The sequence below is a fragment of the Chelonoidis abingdonii genome, chromosome 21 (genome assembly GCF_003597395.2).
Source record: "Chelonoidis abingdonii isolate Lonesome George chromosome 21, CheloAbing_2.0, whole genome shotgun sequence".
NCBI classification, from domain to species: Eukaryota; Metazoa; Chordata; order Testudines; family Testudinidae; genus Chelonoidis; species Chelonoidis abingdonii.
Window position 1 is genome coordinate 6,469,877 of NC_133789.1, and position 21,435 is coordinate 6,491,311.

Below are 21,435 nucleotides of genomic sequence, written 5' to 3' on the forward strand. Positions count from 1 at the left end.
ACAGCAAGCCCACTGCTCTCCAAGGACTGGATGGGACTGCCTCTAAAGCTTCTTAATGAGCATGAAGGAAATCACTTTTGAGCAACATGGAGGCATGCCCTGTCCAATGCTGCCAGCCAAGGGGGGTATGGAGGACAGACAGGAGCCTTAAACATTCAACTTTGATCTTTCATAGAGCAGTACAGGTCAGTGCACCAGTGTAACTATTTTTACAAAACTTGAATAGTTACACAGTAAGATGCTCCATTCACAAAATGTGCTGGACACTCACCATTCCATTTATGTCCGTGAATGCTCAAGATGTGGCCTAAATTTTTCTATAGTCAACAACATGTTGACTAAGTCTGTGAAGATTAATGGGTCGGTAAACCAATAGGAAATGGATTAAGACCACCAACTCATCTCATCCACCACTAGGGTAGCTTAAGCTAAATTACTATGGTACCAGTGGTAAAGCCCATACACTGACATGGAAAATTCAGTCCCCTTTCTCCTAGCTATCCTAGGTAAGCAGCCTTGGTGCAAGGTCACAGAACAATAATTGGATACAAATTTGAACTGGTGGTCTACAGGTGAAAGATTCTGTACAACACAAACAATTCCATGAACCATTCCACTCCATTTCTTTGGGGGGATGGAACTGGGCACATAAGTCTTAAGAGTCCTTAGCCGACAGTGTGGTCTAGTGGATGGGGCACGAGGCTGAGAGTGGGCCTCAGGAAACATGGGTTCTATTCCTGGCTCTGCTGGGTCACCTTCCCTTCTCTGTGCTTCCATTTCCCCTCCCACCTTTTGTCTGGATCATCTACTTCAACGGTGAGCTGTTTAGGACAAGGACTGTCTCTTATTATGTGTCCGTAGAGCTCCCAGCACAACAGGGCCCTGGTCTCAGCTGGGGGCTGCATGTACTACCATAATCCAAATGCCAATAAGAGATGGTATTTTCAAGAGTGCCCAAGTGTTTAAGAAACATAAATCCCATTGACTTTCATTAGGATTTGTGCTCCTAAATCAATGAGGAGCTTTTAAAAAATTCCATCCAAGAAGATGTGTTATTTAGGATGTGGCCTCTAACCAATGAAGAAGCCTGCATGTCACAGAAGGATGGAGGGTCTAGGCTGAGACCTGGCTACATAACCAGTCCTGTGCAAGTGTCAGACCTTTCCAAAAGGCATGATGTAATGCTCAACGTTCTCTTCGATGATCTTCTCCGGGACTTCGCTGTCATCGGCGACGATGATTTTTATGTCAGGGTAGTACTGTCGGATGCTCTTGATGAGGAGCCGAAGTTTGTGATAGCGCAAGAAAGTCTTCGTCGTGATAGTCACCAGGGAGCTGATCTTCCTATCTGTAACCGTAAACGGGGAAGTGACAAAGGCTGGTAACATTTTACTGCAGTTCTTTGCTTTTACTCACCATTCCTGAAAGATCTTACCTGCAGGAGGAAGGTGGGCATGTGGTTAGTAGAGCGAACTAGATCACAACTGCTGGGTTCTCTTCCTAGCACTGCCACAGACCACGGGGAAGAGCAACAGCGCTAGGTCAGCAACCGTTGGACTCTGAACAAATCATCCTAAGTTTCCCTATCTGTAAAAGGGAGGTAGGGATGTGGGGCATCCCATGGGTTAGCTAATGTTTGTGAAGTGCATTGAAATCCTCAAATGGAAGGCAGTACACTAAGCGTTGTCGAAGCCAATCCAAGGTTTTTCCAGAATTAGAATGTTTAAAAAGGTCCGTTCATTCAGGGCTTTTCAGTGGACAAAGCTTTGGAAGAATATCACTGCTACTAAACATTAACTATGATGCTGACGTGTTTAGTCCTTGTCAATTTTACATACGTTTTTGACTGGAGAGGCATCAGGAGATCAGAAAGAGACTTTAGAAGCCCAGCATCAGGCCTAAAAGAGTAACTAATTTCTACCATAGTAAAGTCTGGAGTAAGGATTTACGATCAGCCATTGTCAGCTTGCTGGAGCCACTCTCTGACACCCCCTTAAAAGGGCAAAAGGGGTTTCCTACAGGGAGGCACTCTGGAACACTTACCTGCTCCAGGATCAATTAACTTTGGAAGGCTGGGCTGTCGGATGATCACAGGAAACTGAGCGACATGATCTCTGCTCTCAAAACTCACTTGGAAAACAAGAAAAGCAGAAGAGGAAAGTTGCATCACTCATAAGTCTTCTAGTGTTCTGGAGATCTTTGAGGACGCAGTGGAAACCTCCACCTCTCTTGACTGGAAATCCATTTGTTCCCTGGCAATGTTTTAGGCTGGAATAGATAAAAGTGGGTCCCCTGATTTTAATAGTGTTAAATGACCTTCCAGCCTTGGTGATGGAAAATGGAGATGTGGAAAGCGTAGAAAGTTCTTTGAAAGACCTTCTTCCACTGACTCAAAGAACTGGACAATTATTTTTTTTTTTTGCCAAGTACCAGGAATTCTCCTGCCTTGGCAGGCTTGCTTCACCTCATGTGTAATTTGAAGCCAAAGACTGAAGCCCTGATTCATTAGGAAGCAGAGCACTGAAGGAAGCTTCAGCTTCCTGAGATGGTGACTGACCTCACCAATCTCTGCCAAAACTTTGAAAGAGACAGCTACGGAAGATGGCAGCATCCTGCATCTATTTCTCTGCTCATGCAGTGTTAAATAATGGGTCTTTCAGAAAGGTTCCTGCTGGGAGGTAAAGTTAGTTTAGCAGATGTTTAAAAGTGGCCTAGTAACACCAGAGAAACTGATGGCAAACTGCCAAGGATGGGATGAAGAAATTGTTCAGTCGATACTCACTCATATCTACTGCAGAGAGCTGGTAGACCACACTGGTGTATGTGACATGCCTAAGGATGAAATTCAGCAGCTCCACATCTGAGGTCAAGATGATCAGCTCTTTCTTGCCCCGTCCTCTCACATCATCATCAGAGACATCAGCAAGCGTATTGAGGGTTCCCAGAGATGCTCGCAGGATCACCTGCGTTAAGTGCCGGGGGGCACAGAGGTGGAAATCTTAGGCGGGTCATGGTAAAAATCACAAGTCTTCCCCTCTCCTCTCTGCCTGATCTGGGTGGATCACATGGCCGCCTCTTTAAGAACAGTCTTATTTAAAGGAAAAGAAGAGAGATCTTACCCCACCACTATCCTCACCCCTGTGGAGGTCAATAAAACAGCCACCTCTCTGCCCCCAATGTATGAGGCGGTTCTCTGTGGCTTCAGAAAAAGTTTTAAAATAAAATGTTGAACATGCTTTTAAAATTTGAACTGGGTGAGGAGAAAAAAAAATGTCTTGATTATGTGAGGGACTAACCCATGAAGTGGAACATTAGATCTGTGAGATTATAAAGAATTCTTTCCTTAGCTAGGCCGGGCAATGTGGTCCACTGAATAGGACACAGGAGACCTAAATTCAGTTCCTGGCTCTGGTTATCTCAGAGTCTCTCTCTCTCTCTCTGTTCCTCTATTTTCCTTCCCTGGTGTCTATGAAAGCTTGCTGAGGCAGGGACTGTTGTACGAAGGGCTGGTCTCCACTTCAATTTTTACCACCATAGCTATATCAGTTAAGGGTGTGATTTTTTGTTGTTGTTGCTGACATAGTTATGGTTTCAAGGTACCTTATATTGGTGGAGCTGGAATACCCTGTACTGCCAGAAGCAGTTTTATAACAGTATAGCTGCATCTGCACTAGGGGGAGTTGCTGCTTTCATCATGCCAGCACAGAGAGCTAAAACTTCAAGTCCACGTGACAGACTTCTGCTGGTGTTCCTGTGTCAGCCAGGCGTGTGAAAAGCTGTAATCCCTGACCACAAAAGCCTCTAGCATAGAAGCAGTTATACCACAGCATGTCTGAGAGCTTGTTTTGCTCAGGCGTACGAGATCAGTTATACCAGCAATATCAGAGACATGGCCTGAGTGTAGACCAGCCCTATGTATTTGTATAGTGCCTGGGACATTGGGACCCTGATCTTCATAAGATCTCTAAGGATTTGTCTATGTCTACACTGCAGCTGAGAAGATGCCTCCCAGCCCATGTCGATGGACTCATACTAGATTCCCTTGAGCTAGCGCACTAAAGGTAGCAGCGTGGTATGTTGTGGCACAGGTGGCAGCTCAGGTAGGCTTCCTGAGTCCAAGCCTGCCTGCCCCCCACCCACTCAAGTCAGAGCTCAGCTGACTAGCCTGAGCCACCATCTATCCTGCAATGTCCACACTGCTACTTTTAGCACCCTAACTCCAGTAAAGCTAGTGAGAGAGTCTACCTGGGATGGGAGTGTAGACATACCCTAATGCTACTATACTCCTACAAGGGTGGGAAATCAAGCTCACCTTGGTAATAAAAGGAAAACCTCATGAGAAATGTAAAACTAATGCCCCTTTCATTCAGAGAGATCTCAAAGCATCTTACACATTTGCAAAGGTAACCCTGGACTACAAACTTCCCTGCAACATCATGAAAGATACCTGGTACTTTTCTTCAGTCACTCCATGCAAACCAAGCCCTTGAAGAACAAAGGGAAACATACGTAAGGGACAGTAAGCAGCAAGTCTAAAGCCAATGTTTTGACTCAAGCGATTATTGTTCCCTAACAAGACTCCTGTCAGCCCACCTGAAATGGGATCACAGAGCTGGATACAAATAGATCATCAGCTCTTCTCTCTGCATTTTTCCACTTCAGTTGTATCCTGGAAGAAATCTACAATGTCAGCAATATTTTTGCATTGGGGCAACTCTAAAGATTTAGGGCTAGATCTTCCGCAAGCGTAAGCCAGGGAGGTCAATGGAGCGACACTGATTTACACCGGCTAGGGAGCCAGCCTTTAGGTTTCCACCACTCCCTGCACCTTATAAAAGCCAAAGATCAATAATTTTGCAAGATTCCAACATCTGAAGCAATTAAAATCAGTGGGGAGATGAATTTAAAACCAACTACCACAGAGCTCTTCAGGAAAGCATTTTGCATTCAGATGGAAGAGCTGATCTGTGCTCTGATGACAAATGAGTCGAGAGAGATTTATTCTGAAATGCAGATGGGATCTTCACTGTTTCAGCACTTTTCATAATTGTTTTTAAAAATGCTCTGTATACAGTGACATGTGGTTATTATTCGAAGAACCCATCCCAGACATTTTGTGCACTTTACTGGAAGGAAATCAGATCTCTGGGTGTCAGGGAATGGATTTTGAATTCAGCAATTTTATATGAAGGGTTTGGGTCTTCATTGCACCTGTACTGGACTTGGCATACTCTGAAGAACAAAGCCCCTCTATTTCATATAGAGTGTATGTACAAGAGACAAGGTCTTAAGACTCCACTGGAAGTTGAGCCCATGAGCAGGCTATGAAAAGGCACAGAACAAGTATACCTGGAATCATAATCGTGTGTAGCGGCATCACCTCTACTCCTTGAATAGGATAGCTTAATGGCATGTTTGGTTTGGCTATTACTATGTCTTGAGTCATTGAAGGGTATCTGGAACAAATGCGAGTAGAACAGAGTCAGTGTTGGGAAGATAAGGGATTGTGAAAATTGTGTTACTCACTCAAACTCTGTTTTAGTGTTCCTTCTTTCTTCCCACATCCCCTATTCGTCTCTTCTGTCTTATCTGTTGGATGCTTGCAGCTGGAATTTCAAAAGACACTGTCTCCCACTGGGGCACCAAATGAAGCAACCAGATTTTCAGGAGAACGTCTGAAAAATCTCTCTCGTACTTCTTCTACCTCAATACAGCCCAAACCCAAAGCTTCAGTTCATGAGACTTTTCCACATGAATTTAGTGCCAGGGAGAGATGCAGGCTTGACAGGTCGAGAGATAGGAGGGTCCCTAGACACAGACTGAGTACAGCACAGGCAATGACAATGCAAGCTTCCTCCCTGACTAACTTCTAGTGTTTCCTCTGTCCTGACATAAGCCAATCACCTTTAGTCGGAGGGGAGTTCTGTCTCTAGGACCCATAGTGGGCCATGGGCAACCACATTTTGCTATGTAAATGGAACAGCCCACCACTTTATACACAGTGGCTGAGATTTTATGTAACCTGCTGGCAAGATGTTTGGTTGGAACAACAGTGACTTCAGGCTTTTCCAGGAGATTAAATGGGCATTTTAGTGGTTGAAGTTTTATACCCATTTGTGTCACTTGGCTTCACAAAGACAATGGGTATATTAGCTACTAATAATCCTCCCTAGAGTCCATGCCCTAGTGGTCATCTGTTGTCTTGATTTTTCCTTTGACATTTTTTTTAATGTTTCGTAAGTTTAGTTTCTTGGCTCTCATCTGTTCTTTACAGCACAGACGCTCCTTTGACAGTGCCACCCTTTGCATAAGTTTGCTAGCTGGCTACCTCCAAGAGGAACCTTACTGTCAAAGCTGATAAGTGCTATGGTATTACAGAATCCCTCTCTCTAGAAGGCAAGTATTGCAGTCCTCGGTAAGGTCAGCCCTTCAAAAGCATACAGTGCTCCAGAGGGGATGGCTGCTGTGAACTCAATGTAAGGTTACACAAAAGGCCACTTAGAAGCAGCAACAGTCCCTGAACTCTGTCAGCCCAGTCCCCCACTGTGTTAGTCTGACATAGTCATAGTCAGTGAATTTCAGGGTATTTGTGGATGTCAGTAGACCTAGAACTAGACTCAACAAGATACTAGGGGATGCACTGTCGGGAACAATCTTCACTGACAGGGAGATGGGCTGATAGGTGCATCCTCAGTGTGACAGCAGAAGAGGTCAATGGGTGACCAGAAATGAACAATTCCACAGAGAAGGAGCCGATTTACCTTTTCTGATAGTGCTCAAACTCCTTCTGTCGCCTCTCTTTAATTGAGGCAAGGTCTTTCTTATCGATATAATCTTCCATCTGGTAGACATGCACATGATCGACTTTGGCACATTCGCACTGATTCTTTGGAGCTAACCTGAATAGAAAGAAAAAACCAGAAGGCTCAGCTCCTGCAAGGACACTGGGAGAATCTGCTGTTTTGTGACCTTCTTAAAATAATATGCATATAGCCAAGCTTGGTGGGTTAATCCCGTATCTATATATTAGTGATATGGGCCTAACTCACCAACCATGGACATGAAACCCATGTTTCAAATGCATACTGGCAATGTTCTGATCTCAGCTGGACACTACCTTTCCAGCACTGAGGGATGTTCAGCTCTGGCAGGGAACATTGTGACTTAGCCAGAGCTAAGATACGAATAGGATACCCCCTGCCTTGGCAGGTGAATGTCGCTTCCTTTGTAAGAAAGTTGGGTTGGACTGTAGGACATTTGGGCCAGATTCACAGCTGGTGTAACTGCGCAGAGCCACTGACGCCAGCTGAGAAACTGGTCCTTTATTACATATAGAGCCCAATAAAGCTGTAGCTCAAGGTAAGGGCCCGTAGCAGGGTGCTGGTGCAAAAGTACCTAATTTGCCCCTGCCCAGTCAGCTCCAATCGGGCGAAACAGATTGGGGCTGATGGAAGAGGCCTGATGCCGGCCTGAGGATTGGCACCACCTGCTGGCCTGACAAGCCAAGAGCTATAAAGGCTGGAAGGGAGACAGAAGGTGGGGAGCAGCCAGGGAGAAGTCAGTTAGTCCACTGGGGGGGAGCTGGAGGCCTCCTAGCTGAAGACTGACTCTGCTTCTAAGGGAAGTAACAAAACCTATAAAGCTGTATATAGATGGACACTGGTGGTGGGACAACGGTAAGTAAATAAAGACCCGGGTGCTGCACAACCCTGAAGCCTCTCCGAGCCTTATTGGGGAGGGCAAGAGGGCCCCAGGAAGGGGGGCGGGTTGTGAACCCTGTTATAGGTCCATAAAACAACAAACAAAACAACCCCTTGCCCCCGCCCACTCCATCATTCTTAATACCAGAGCCAACTTTTGGGATAGAGAACCAATGGCCACCCCTCACCTCTCCTTCCCAGTTTGAAAAGGAGAACCCTATAAAATACTGAATTGGAAGTCAGGAGATCCAGGTTCTATTCCTAGATCTGCCACAGGCTCTCTGCGATCTCAGAAAAGTCACCTAATCTGTCTTGCTGGATGCCTCCTCCCCATGCGGAAGGGAGCAATGTTGCAAGATTCCATTCCCTGGTGGAAGAGAGAGTTTCTGGTAATGACAGACTGAGGCCATCTTCCCAGATGCTAGGAAGGGTGACCACCACCCTCCTATCCAGCATGCAGAAGGGATAGGGACAGAACACAAGGAGGAGGGAAGCTACAAACCCTCTTAAGATCCAGAACAGAGAGAGAGAGAGAGAGAGAGAGAGAGAAAGGGCCCCCTCTTTGATCCCATAAGCGGGTTCGGGTCAAATGCAACCCCCACCAGCCCAAACAGCAAAACACGCAACCACATGGACATGTGCCTCAGGGATTATTGTAAAAACTGGACCTAATCCATAATACGCTTGAAGGAGATTGTGAGACACCCGGCTTCACTGTCTTCCTGCAAAGAACGGGTGTCGAGGAACAATAAAGCCCCAACAAGTCCCCCAGCTGCCTCTTTTCCACTGTCAGAGGTGAACAGAGACAATAGGGGAACTACACGTACTTGGGTTTGCATGGAGGGGCTTGTGTCTGAGCTTCCTCTTTCTGGGAACAGATCTATTATTTGCAGGTCCCTTGGCTGGCAGATTTGATAGCCCTTAGGGAGCTCTCGGAGTCCACTGAGAAGTTGCAAGATCAGCTTTGTTGGTTAGAGGTGAGCAAGTTGACCCTCCGCAATAAATACCTGATCTACGGCTGACTCCACAGCCTACTTCTTCTTCCCCCATCCCCTCCAGATATTGTAACCTGCCTCTCATTCCACTCCCTTCGACCCCCAGGACCCTCCTGCTATACCACATCCCCATGCAAGCACTGTGCACTACATGACTCCAGGAAGGGAGACTGAAATCTCAGGTGGGCTCAAACTTCAGTCCCCCCTCCTGGAGTCGTCTAGTAATTTTTGTTGTCAGAAGGGGGTCACAGTGCAACGAAGTTTGAGAATCCCTGTACTAGACCACACTGCCCCGACTAATACATTTCTGTGAGGAGGCTGTAGCTCTGTTTTCAAATTGCTTGTGAAATAAAGAGCCAGCTCTTAAGGCTCATTTTCAGGAATGAAGTCAGAGTTTAAAGCCAGACAGGATCACGAGATCATCTAGCCCAGGGGTCAGCAACCTATGGCACTCACGCCAAAGGCGGCACGCAAGCTGATTTTCAGTGGCACTCTGCTGCCGGCCTGGGGTTCCTTCCACAGGCCGCCAGCCAGACGGGGTCCCAGCCACCAGCCCCGCTCAGCCCGCTGCTGGCCTAGATGAACGGAACCCCGGGCTGGCAGCGGGCTGAGAGGGGCCAGCAGCGGGGACCCAGCTGGCAGGGGCCAGCGGCCAGAACCCCAGACTGACAGCAGGCCGCCAGCCCCGCTGCCAGTCTGCGGTTCCCTCCACCAGCCCCTGTAAATGTATTACAAGCATGCAAAACCTTAAATTACAGTGAATAAATGAAGACTTGGTACACCACTTCTGAAAGGTTGCCGACCCCTGATCTAACCTGACCTATGTATCACAAGGCACTAAATACCACTCGGCCACCCCCACCCCAACATCCAGAATTAGACCAAAGTATCACAGCCCTCAGGAAGCTAAACTAGTATGTGCCACAGGCAGAGAACAGGAACAAACAAAGTGAATGGGAGGGATCAATTTGTCCCATTATCTTTTATTATTCATTTGTCTTGGGACCATTAGGTGTTGTGTGAAATCAAAGATGCAGCTGAGCCACTGTGGTAGAGAGAGAGCAGCTTCTATTTTGCAAAACAACAACAGGGAGGAGGAAAGAAAGTTAATTTGAATCCCATTTCTACCTAGCTATTTTTGCATCAATCATGAACGGTCTACTTAAAATCATGGAGAAATCCCACATTTTTTGCAGGTTGGTCACAGCATAAATAGCAAATTTCATGGATGTGTAACACATCCATGAAAATTTGCTATTTATGCCACTAACCACCCACAACAAATGTGGGATTTCTCTGCAGTGTTTCTCAAATTGGGTTTCTCAAACCCTAAAGGGGGTTGCAAGCCTATCGGTGTGGGGGATCCCAGTATTGCCACCCCTACTTCTGCGCTGCTGCTGGCAATGACGCTTGCCTTCTGAGCTGGGTGCCCGGCCAGTAACTGCTGCTCTCCGCTCTGTCTTCAGAGCTGGGCGGCAGGAGACCAGATTTCACAGTCTGTGACGTGATTTTCACAGCTGCGAATTTGGTAGACCTCTAATTATCATGAACAATGACCAAGAGGAAAGCAGCACTTAGGCATGCCTGCTCAGGCTGGAGCTTGGGCTCTGAGACCCACCCTCACTGGATTTCAGAGCCCAGTGGAAATGTCTCTGCAGTTATTTTTAGCCCCATAGTGCCAGCCTGAATCTGTATAACTGGGCTGTGAGACTTGCTCCTGTTGGGTTTGGGTTGTTGGGTTTTTTTTGTTTGTTTGTTTTTTTGCTGTGTAGAGGTGCCCTGAGTGGCTTAAGTCCCATTGAAAGTCAATGGGATTTAAGCACTTTTGAAAGTCCGTCCCCCCCCATTACAGTTCTAATTGCTGTGATTGACTAGATAGAGCCAAAGGAATCCTCCTCCTCGTCCCTGTGAACAAAATTTGCAATTTTCTCAAGTTTGTTAATCAACTTTATCTGCAGAATTATTTTTTGCAAATAATTTTGGTCTGTAGCTTGTTCATAACCAATTTATAAGGAGCATCTAACAAGCCAGACGTTTCCATTAATCTCAAAGATCCTGTGAATTTTTATCCCTGAATCAGATGAAATAGGCAACTAGTGCAAATCATCACAATCCCAAACCTAAAATTAACTTTCTGCAATATGGGCATTAACAGCTGAAGCAAATTTAACAAATCAAACAATCAATAGCAACATTTGGCAGTATTTGCACAAATCTAGCAACTAAGAGCAATTGAAGCAGTTAACATCAGCAAGGGAACTTACCAAATTCCATTGTAGATAAACAAGGACTTGTATTTTTCTGGTGACAGAAGTTTCATGTCAGACTGAGCCTTTGAAATCTCTCCCTTGATCTGATTCACATCTGTCCACCACCAGCGTAAGACCACCAAAATCACACTGACTATACACAAGAGCAGGATACAGAAGTAGTATTTCATACTGCATTAAACAGGTGAAAGGAAGATTTCAGTAAGCAATGAGGCAGCATTTAAAAGCTTTTAGCTGTGTGGCTGCATTTCTAGACTTTAACACATTTCAGCTTGGGTTTTTCTCCCTTCCACCCACACCCAGCAGATCTGAATCTCCTCTTCTTCATGTTCAGAAGAGTTTTCTACCAAACAAAATAAAAAAGCCTCATGCCTTGATTATACTTCGGAAAGACTGACTACACTTCCTGGAAAGCTGCTTATACCAATTATAGGACAGTTGTTCAGACAGAAACTTATGAACCTGAGACAAAAACAGTTGTATTGTATTGTGGTTTTTCTCTGAACTTTTTGAGGGTACTATTAACCAGCCAGCCCTGTGTCCTTTACAGCATGACTAGTTAAGAATGTACATGTTGACTAGTTGCAATTGTTGGCTAAGAATGGATATTATTAAGACAGATCTTATTAGTTCTTCTAGTGCATCCCTGCTGCTACCTTCATTCCCCCACCCACCAAATGCCTCTCCTAAAATCCACACCGAGGTTCTGCTAACCCATTTGGACTGTGACCCAAAGGAAAGGTATGCTGGACTCAGAGCAAAAACACCCTGAATTATAGGCCACTTCCTCCAGACACCACAGTCAACATTTCTGCCATTCACAACCTTTATTATTCCCTCAAAGACTACATTAAGATGAAGCAAACGGTGAGAGTACATGTCAGTAATTCCAGGTTAAATATGTTAGAGATGCTGTAAATATATTAAAAATATCCCAAACAAACAACTCCCCTCCAAGCATTATAAACCCAGGAAATTCAAAGTAAATACTTTTGGATTTCTTTTAAATATGTAGCCATAAACATGAATTTCCTTGTTTTATAGCACTTGGTATTCTGCATAAATTACAACATCCCTATAAGGTATTTAATGCAGAATTGCTGATATGTACTCAATCTTAATGCTGTTTTGTTTGGGAATGATCTTATTGTTTTCAAGTTAAAAATGTAATGCATGAACACTAAACACAACATTAGCAGACCATACTTCATATCTTCACTCTATTAGAAAAATCAACTTGCAGATTTAAAAAATGATTTAGCTTTTATGGTTGCTTCCCACCCACCCTCATCCACACACACTTTAGAATGCCACAAAGCAACCAGAACGCACATCCCTCCCCACTGCCCTGTTTTGTGGGTAGAACTGGTGCAACAGTAGCTTTTGGAAAAAAGTGGTAACTATCAGGGCCGACTGGGAGGGGAGCCGGTACAAATTACCTGGGCCTGGTGGTCTGGAAGGGGGCCCGGGGCCCGGCTTCCCCACCTCTCGTCAGCCCTGTTTAGCCAGTCCGCCCTTGTTGGGGGGTCCGAAAAAAAATTTCACCAGGGCCCGAACCCGCTCTCAGCGGCCCTCATAACTATACACACACACTTCATGATTTTCAGCAAGAAACACATGAAAAATTGCCCCCTTTCAAAATGGCCGAGCTACATTGCCTTATGGAAGATAGTGCCTGCAAGGTGTGTACCCTAATCTTCGAGTCTCTTTGAAGCACTTCCCTGTGAAACATATCCAGCCCCTGACACAAGCTACTCACAGAAATCCTGGATCTTCTGCCTCCATGGAAGCAGTGTGCCCCAATTAACTAGTTTTACCTTAAACCATTGCTCCTACAAACCATACAGCACTTGTGAGCATTTCTAACAAAACCACTTTTATTTAAGAAAGAATAAAGATTTAAGTAGAAACAAGAAAGGATGGTGGAAACAAATGGTTACAACACAAAACAAAAAAGCATAAGAAGTGAACCTGGGTCTACACCCAAAGTTCGGTCAGTTGCAGAACTGGATAGCTTCACAAGAACCAGGATCCAATTTTTCATAAGAACATCCCTGCTTTCCTAAATGAATGGATGCAGAGGGTCTGTCCCTTCTCTCTGTTATACTGAAATAGTCTCGTTCCTATTCATAGATATAACCAAATGGGGGTTTGCCCTAATATTCCTTTTTTACCTTCAAGAGGTTTTGATTGTTTGCAGTTGTCTTTGGTGGTTTGCCACTCCTTTCCAATTTCTCACACAAGAATTTCCCCAAGCCCCATGGTTTTGACACTGTTCAAATAACAGCTAGTAGAGAAATATGAAGATAACTATGTTTTAACTACAAAAGGAACAGGAGTACTTGTGACACCTTAGAGACTAACAAATTTATTTCAGCATAAGCTTTCTTCGGATGCATAGCTGTAGCCCACGAAAACTTATGCTGAAATAAATTTGTTAGTCTCTAAGGTGCCACAAGTACTTCTGTTCTTTTTGCGGATACAGACTAACACGGCTGCTACTCTGAAACCTATATTTTAACTGTACTGTACGTTGGTCCAGTAACATTTCCCCCCTCCTTTCTCCTGTGCAGTCTTCCCTAAAAGGAGCTTTGACTCTTTCACTATTAATGGTAAATATGCCCAATGGCCTGTGATGGGACACTAGATAGGGTGGGATTGAGTTAGTACAGAGAATTCTTTCCTGGGTGTCTGGCCTACATGCTCAGGGTTTAGCTCAGGGGTCAGCAACCTTTCAGAAGTGCTGTGCCGAGTCTTCAATTATTCACTCTGATTTAAGGTTTTGCGTACCAGGAATACATTTTAATGTTTTTAGAAGGTCTCTTTCTCTAAGTCTATAATATATAACTAAACTATTGTTGTATGTAAAGTAAATAAGGTTTTTAAAATGTTTAAGAAACTTTTCATTTAAAATTAAATTAAAATGCAGAGCCCCCCAGACCAGTGGCCAGAACCCAGGCAGTGTGAGTGGCACTGAAAATTAGCACGCATGCTGCCTTTGGCACATGTGCCATAGGTTGTCTACCCCTGTTTTAGCTGATTGGGAGGGAATTTTCCTCCAGGGCAGATTGGCAGAGGCCCTGCGGCTTTTCTGCCTTAATCTGCAGCGTGGAGTATGGATCGCTTACTGGAGGATTCTCTGCACCTTGAAGGTCTTTAAACCGCAAGGTGAGGACTTCAATAGAATAGTGGGGCTGGAAGGGACCTCAGGAGGTCATCTAGTCCAACCTCCTTGCTCAAAGCAGGACCAATCCCCAGACATATTTTTACCCTAGTTCCCTAAGTGGCCCCCTCAAGGATTGAGCTCACAACCCAAGGTTTAGCAGGCAAATGCTCAAACCACTGAGCTATCCCTGCTCCCCAGTTCAGACATAGGTCAGGGGTTTGTTACAGGAATGGGTGGGTGAGCTTCTGTGGCCTGCATTGTGCAGGAGGTCAGACTAGAAGATCATAATGGTCCCTTCTGACCTTAAAGTCTATGTTGAGCTGTGGTATTCATTGCACAGAAAGAGTGCCTGCCAACAGTTGTGCAACAAACATTATGTGTATTTAATAACTTGCTCTCTGCCTATCATGAAAATACTGAAGCCACAAAGTGGGGTTGCTCAGAATTTTAAAGGGGTTGGGGCAGTGATGAGCTGCCAAAATCTTAACAACATTTTCCCTACCAGGTCTTCAGCAGCACGTCCCTCACTCGCTCCAGATCTTTGGCAGTGGGTCCTTCAGTGCTGCCGAAGACCCAGAGCAAGTGAAGGATCCGCTGCCAAAGTTCCACCGAAGACTCGGAGCACTGCCTGGTGAGTACAAGCCCCACGTGTTGTTGTTTCTTTTTTAAGTCATCCCTGCCAGGGCCCCGCACTTCCTAAAGCTGGCCCTGCACATCGAGGTTGCAAAACTGTATCGGGGGCCAGGTAGGGAAAGTTGTGCCTCCCAAAACAGCCTGCCCACTCCATCCAAACCAAACCCACATCCTGCCCCCAACTGCCCCCCTCAGAATTCAAAATCCATCAACTCCCCCCGCTCCTTGTCCCCTGATCATCCCCTCCAGAGACCCCCCACCCTAACTGCCCACTCCCTACCCAACTTGTCCCACTCTGTCCCAACTGCCCTTATCCCATCCACCAACATCCCCGACAGACCTCCCGGAACTCCCATGCCTACCCAACCCCCCCATTCCCCCTCCTCTGACCACTCCCCCAGAACTTCCATCCCCTTCAACCACTCCCTGCCCCTTATCCAACCCCTCCTCTCAACCCCAGCCTGGCCCCCTTACCGTGCTGCTCAGGGCAGCGTGTATGGATGCCACGCGACCCGCTGCAGCTTGAGCCCCACCCCCTTACCTTGCCACTCAAAGCGGCAAGAGCTGCAGAGCTGCCCAGGAGCAGTACAGAGCGCTGGCACTGCAGCACACTGAGGCTCTGTGAGAGGGGGGAAGGCAGAGGAGGGGCTAGGGAACCTCCCCAGTAGGGAGCTCATGCAGGCCGGACATGACGGTCCCGCGGGCTGGAGTTTGCCCACCCCTTTAACAATCGGTTCTAAACCAGCTTCTAAATTTAACAACCAGTTCGCACGAACCGGCTCCAGCTCACTACTGGGTTGGGGGAGAAAGAGTCTAACCAAACTTCTCCTTGGATGCATAATTTAGACACTTGGGTTTGAACGTTTGGGCCCATCATTTAAAAAAGCCACGCTATGAACACTGGTGGACTAAAAAACACATACCTATATAATCTATAACAATCACTTCTAAATAAGCCCATTTAGACAGAAGCACCCTCTGCTCCACTTTTTGAGCTTTAAGCTCATCAGTTTACCACCAGCAATGAGATTCCTAAACTTAAGGAGGAATGGATTTTTCACATCATCAAGACTCAAAAGGAGGAAATCCAGCCCCACAAAACCTATTCCAGGACCTAGCCTGACATTAGCAATACCACCGTGGCTTATTTACATTGACCCAAGAAAGGAAATGGCACTTATACAAACAGCACAGTGTGATGGGAAAGTCCAGCTAGACTTGGAATGCTGCCCATCATGAAGAGCCCCATCCTGCAAGAACACGTACACAGGGAAGAGTCATTTTACTCACACAAGCTACTCCCCATTACTTCTGTAGTATTTTTTGAGTAAGTAAGTTACTCACTTGCCTGCGTGTTTGCAGAATCAAGTCTTAACAAAGAAGTGAGTTCATTATAGGGTTTGTCTTCACTGAACAATTAACTCAAGTTCTGTTTACACACAAACCCCCTAAACCGGGGCCAGCTCCAGGCACCAGCTCAGCAAGCAGGTGTTTGGGGCGGCCAAAGGGAAGGGGCGGCATGTCAGGCAATTTGGCAGCAGGTCCCTTGGTCCCTCTCGGAGGGAAGGACTGGCCCCCAAATTGCCGCCAAAGAAGAAAGTGGCGTGGCGGAACAGCCACCGATCGCAGGGTTTTTTTGTTTTGTTTTGCCGCTTGGGGCAGCAAAAACCCTGAAGCCGGCCCTGCCCTGAACTCCAAGTAGGGGTGCTTTTAGCTCAAGTTAGCTGGCCCATCAGGTGTATAGACAGTCAGCTGTTAACACAATTGCTCTGTGCTAGGGTGGCCACTCACACATCCCCAGAATAATGGACACTCTGGTACTTCTGGGAATGGTGTGGGCCCACCCCCGCCAGCATGACCTCCCACGCCTGGTGCGTACAAGCTCATGCTGCACAGAGGACGCCATTTTGAAGAACACGCCGTTCCCCTCACACAGACAGAGGTGGAACGGCACATTCTTCAAAATGGTGTCCTTCACCTCATACTGGACAAAACCAAGTCTGGTTTTGTCTCAGTACCAGCCGGGGGACAAATTACCCCAAAAGAGGAGTGTCTGGTTTAAAACTGGAGGAATGGCCTTCCTACACGGTGCTGTTCAACCGAGCCATTTTGCAGTGTGGCACTTTCCCTTGAGCCAGGCTAACTCGATAGGAGCAACTTGAGTTCACCCGGCAATGGCGACATTATAACCATAAATGGTCTTTGCTTGTTTTCCTTTCAGACATGTTTCCTTTCATGTTCAGAACAACTGGAGGAAATATTTGTGGTTTTTTTGTTTTGTTTTTTTTTAAAGTTCCCATTAAAAATTTTTTAAATACACATCATGGAAATATTTTTTGGGTTTAGGTATTGTAAAAGGCATTTTCCCTTTTTGTTTTATATATCATTTTACTTAAGGTCAAATTGTATTGTGAAGGATAAAATTCAAAAGAAAACAATAACTCTGAAAAAAAATTACTATTTGTAGTCTTACATCCTCAAGTCACTTTGGATCCTAGTCACACAAACGGGCAACTACTAGATATTTGTAAAAAAGCCAGATCACACAAGAACAGGGAGATTTTAAAAATTCTGGTATTTTTAAACAAACCAAACTAATTAATTCTGCCTCACCATCCCTTTTAAAATGATTACCCTGAAGAATAAAATTCCAGAAACTAAACAAGGAAGACGATAAAATAAAACAAAACAAAAGACACTCAAAACTAAAGCAAAACTGGGGCTCAGTCCTGTAAACGTTTAATATTGTGAACATTATGCCTATTGCCTGGTTTACTGGAGCATACCAAGATCTCTTGCTTTTTGGCTGGTGGTAGGAGGAAGACTGTAAAGAAAGCATTACATGCCTGTGCAATTATTGCACTTGGTATTTAAGACAATGTCCTCTCCAAAACTAAAAATTGTTAGCCTTTTATCTATACGATTAATCTTGAAACCCCTTATTCATTAAAGTAGTTCCTTATGATTTTATTGAAGTCAAAATGGCTACTCTCCTGATTAGAGGTCATTTGTAAAGCACCACAAGTCTTACAACCATATGCAAAGTTGTGGGATAAGCAAATACAACCACCTGCAAGTACAATGATTCAACAGAAAAGCATTGACATGAAGTGGGGGGAGGGGTCTTATTACTATTAGCGCATGGGAGCTCATAAAGTGAGGTGTATTTTTGAGAACACCTTACATTCAAGTCTTTTTGTTGGCAGAAATACAGGCAATCACGGAATACAAGATTACTGCTGCATTTACTCTTCTTGATCAACAGGGAAGAAAGACGTTTAAATATATCTATGATTGCGGCCTTCCTGCGATTTATTGGGTTCCTTCATATTGAGTTCCTCTTCTCTATTTTTAGTACCCTTTATTCTGAGGCCTTATGGTCATTTTTCTTTTTGGGACAAGGAAATGGCTGTGTTTAAACACTGAAGCAGCAGTTGTTTCCTCTTCCCTCTGACCCTCACATCATCCAATATAGCTATGAGATGTGTGCACTTCTTTAGACGTTTTAAAAATACTTAATTATGATTATAGCATATTCAAAAAGCATCAAGTTGGTTTAATTTACACACCTTTTCTTAAAGCTCATAAGGCATCATTAAGACCCTGTATAAAGACTCCCAACATTCTTTGAAGTCAGGGTCAAAATTTAGACAGTCATTTCTTTATCCTATTTAATCATTAAATACACAGCAGTTTCCTCCTATAAATTCCCCCTTTAGCACCAACTTTGTTGTTGTTACAGGTTTTAATATAACCCTCCCACCCCATCTGTCTAGGAAATGAATGACAATTATTTAAATGTATCTTAATGGATGAGGCTCTCTCATCCTTGTTTAGCTTTTTACACTAAGATTCTAGTATATTCACTTTAAAAGCATCAACAGACAAATTGGTTTAATTTAGAAAGAGTTTTATTAAAATTAGCCATCGACCCACCTATAATGAGAAGAGAGAGACATGCACTGACTGGTGACAGATTTCAGAGTGGTAGCTGTGTTAGTCTGTATCAGCAAAAACACCAGGAGTCCTTGTGGCACCTTATAGACTAACAAATTTATTTGGCCATAAGCTTTCATGGGCTAAAACCCACTTCATAAGATGTATAGCCCACGAAAGCTTATGCCCAAATAAATTTGTTAGTCTGTAAGGTGCTACAAGGACTCCTGGTTGTTTATACACTGACTGGGGATCTCTACAACTTTGCTGACAATTAAGCAGAAAGCCCCATTTCAACCCACAACATTATAGCCTTTGCAAGTCAAAGGCCCATACCCACACCAGCCCTCAGGCCTAGGAAGCACCTTTACCACAGGGGGGAGAGGGGGAGTGAAGTGTGTTTTGCCTGTTTGAGCAGACCAGGTTAGTTTTTAAGAAGCAAAAGAAAATGCTACTGCCCTTTGTTTACAAGGAGAGCTGTTCTGCAGCCAAGGGGTTTCCTCTCCTGGCCAATATCGAACACTAGAATCCCTGAGCTTCAATTCCAGGAAGGCTTTTCCCTTTACCCCCAGACAGGGCATAGTCATTTGCTTCTACTATAGCAGCAGTATCTGCATAACTCAATAGCCCAGCTCAGTATTTCCCAAACTTGGGGCGCCTCTTGTTCAGGGAAAGCCCCTGGCAGGCCCAGCCGGTTTGCTTACCTGTCATGTCCGCAGGTTCGGCCGATCACAGTTCCCACTGGTGTCCCAAGTTTGGGAAACACTGGCCCAGCTCAGTGGAACTGCGTTGGGTTTGCATTTGCAGCGTTTCTCCCAGAAAATTTGAAGCCTGAACAGAATGGGCAAAAAGTGGAGACAACTCCCTTTCACTCAGTTATTCCACTAAAAAAAACAAAACAAAAAAAACCACACACAGAACAATAAGAAGCCACAATCAAACCTGCAGTAAGATCTCGGAATCCACTGGCAGCTGAATACCTTAGCTACATAGGAAGCCCAGGAATATGGAGAGCTCCATTCGCAGAACATGCTGATTCTAACCAACCAAACACCCCCGACAACCATGAGCTCCCCACAAGCAACCAATTGCACTAATCTGAGCTATATGGCAACCCTCCCAGAAGCTCAAACCCTTAGTACACAGGCACCCAATACCATCTTAGCTCCGGGTATTTAATATCTACAGCCCCACCCACACAGGTATATCCAATGCCAACCCTGCACCTGGTACTCAGAGTCTACAGCTCCACCCTGTTAACAAGTCCAATAGCTGCAGACATACCTGAGAATCAAAGCATCAAACACATCTTTACCCTAAAGACGCTAATAAACAAAACCACCTAAAATGAGGTAGGAGAGAATATTTACCTGCTCTGTGGACTTTTTTTAAAAAGCAATTGCTTTAGCGTGGCACAAAACTAGAAATCTGGAACTGCTGCAAAGTCAAACTGTTCATGAAAAAACGTAAAATGCAATTCAATTATGTGTCGGTCTCTTAAAATCAGGATAACAACAAACCTCACAACATCTAAGCCAAAAGGAGATGCCTTGTCCATTTCAATATAGGCAGTGACAACCCAGCAATGATACTGGAAATGTCCCCAATTCTGAGATTTTCAGACAAACTACTCAAAAGGTAAAAAGCTTCCTCTGGGAGGAATGGCTCAGCTGTACCACCACCCTATGCAAAATTATCTCCATGAGAACAAACGCCGACTAGAAATATACTGCAAACAAACTACTGGTCAGCTTAGAAAGGACATAAATATTGATCTTTTTTAAAAAATAGCTGCAAACTAAGCAAATAAATTTTATTTTGGAAAAGCAGTAAGAGAACACATACTGAACAGTATAGATACAGGCCTCATAAGAAATGCAACCCAGAACACCAGTGCCAGAAAGAAACCACTGGATAAATACAATTCACCAGTAAAACAACTTGTTAAATTATTTTGAACAGTATAATCCGGCTCATCCTGCTATGCAGGAGCAAAGTCTGTGGGCCAGTTTTAATTAATAATTGCTCTGGTTTGGATCAAATCATAGTTGTCAGCACAGACAGTAGGAACCCTGCCTAGGGCACTTTGGTTTGGTTTTATTCTTTCAGCTAACAGTTAGCTGCCACTGCCATATGACTCAGGGCAGTGTATGCCCCCTCCAGCCAAGATCACCTGCACCATGGAGAGGCTTTCACCAGCTGAAAGGCAGCATAGTCTATCAGGGAGGATACTGGAGAGGGAGTCAGGAGAGGTGGGTTCTGTTCCCAGCTCCATCACTGGGCAGCTGTGTGACCTTAAGCAAGTCCCTTCACCCTTCTGTGCCTCTATTCATTTACCCACCCATCCTTTGGTCTGGTTGGTCTTCTTAGACCAGCGGTTCTCAAACTGTGGTCGGGACCCTGAAGTTGGTCATGCCCCCATTTTAATGGGGTTGCCGGGACTGGCTTAGACTTGCTGGGCCCAGGGCTGAAGCCAAAGTCCGAGTCCCACCACCCTGGACTGATGCTAAAGCCCAAGAACAGGACTCTGGTTACAGGACCCCCTTCCCGGACCTGAAGCCCTTGGGCTTTGGCTTTGCCCCCCCCTGCCCGGGATGGTGGGGCTCGGGTTTTGGCTTTGTCTGGGCTCAGGCGGGATGAGGCTTCAGTCCTCGCTCCTGGGGTATAAAAAGTGGGATTTATGTGGTTTCAAGTAATAACAGAATAAAGTAAGTTACCAAGCAGAATAAAACAAA

General features: G+C 45.1%; 1 protein-coding gene across 13 annotated transcripts in view; it reads right to left on the reverse strand.

The window, feature by feature from the left end:
• The window catches only part of LOC116831452 (beta-1,4 N-acetylgalactosaminyltransferase 2-like), a 95,716-nt gene that overhangs the window by 54,393 nt on the left and 19,888 nt on the right, over positions 1-21,435 (reverse strand). For 8 of the 13 annotated variants that reach the window (XR_012654690.1, XR_004375199.2, XR_004375196.2 and 5 more), the window contains 7 exons: positions 10,960-11,136; positions 6,762-6,899; positions 5,350-5,456; positions 4,448-4,485; positions 2,783-2,963; positions 2,044-2,130; positions 1,161-1,348 (listed from right to left, as the gene is read on the reverse strand). Coding sequence is in view for 8 of the 13 variants with exons in the window: in XM_032791460.2 (XP_032647351.1) it covers positions 1,161-1,348; positions 2,044-2,130; positions 2,783-2,963; positions 4,448-4,485; positions 5,350-5,456; positions 6,762-6,899; positions 10,960-11,136 (916 nt within the window). In the remaining 5 variants the exon portion in view is untranslated. Of the gene's footprint in view, positions 1-1,160; positions 1,349-2,043; positions 2,131-2,782; positions 2,964-4,447; positions 4,486-5,349; positions 5,457-6,761; positions 6,900-10,959; positions 11,216-19,404; positions 19,562-21,435 lie in introns of all 13 variants that reach the window. The other 5 variants (XR_012654691.1, XM_075059725.1, XM_075059726.1 and 2 more) reach the window with 3 other exon arrangements.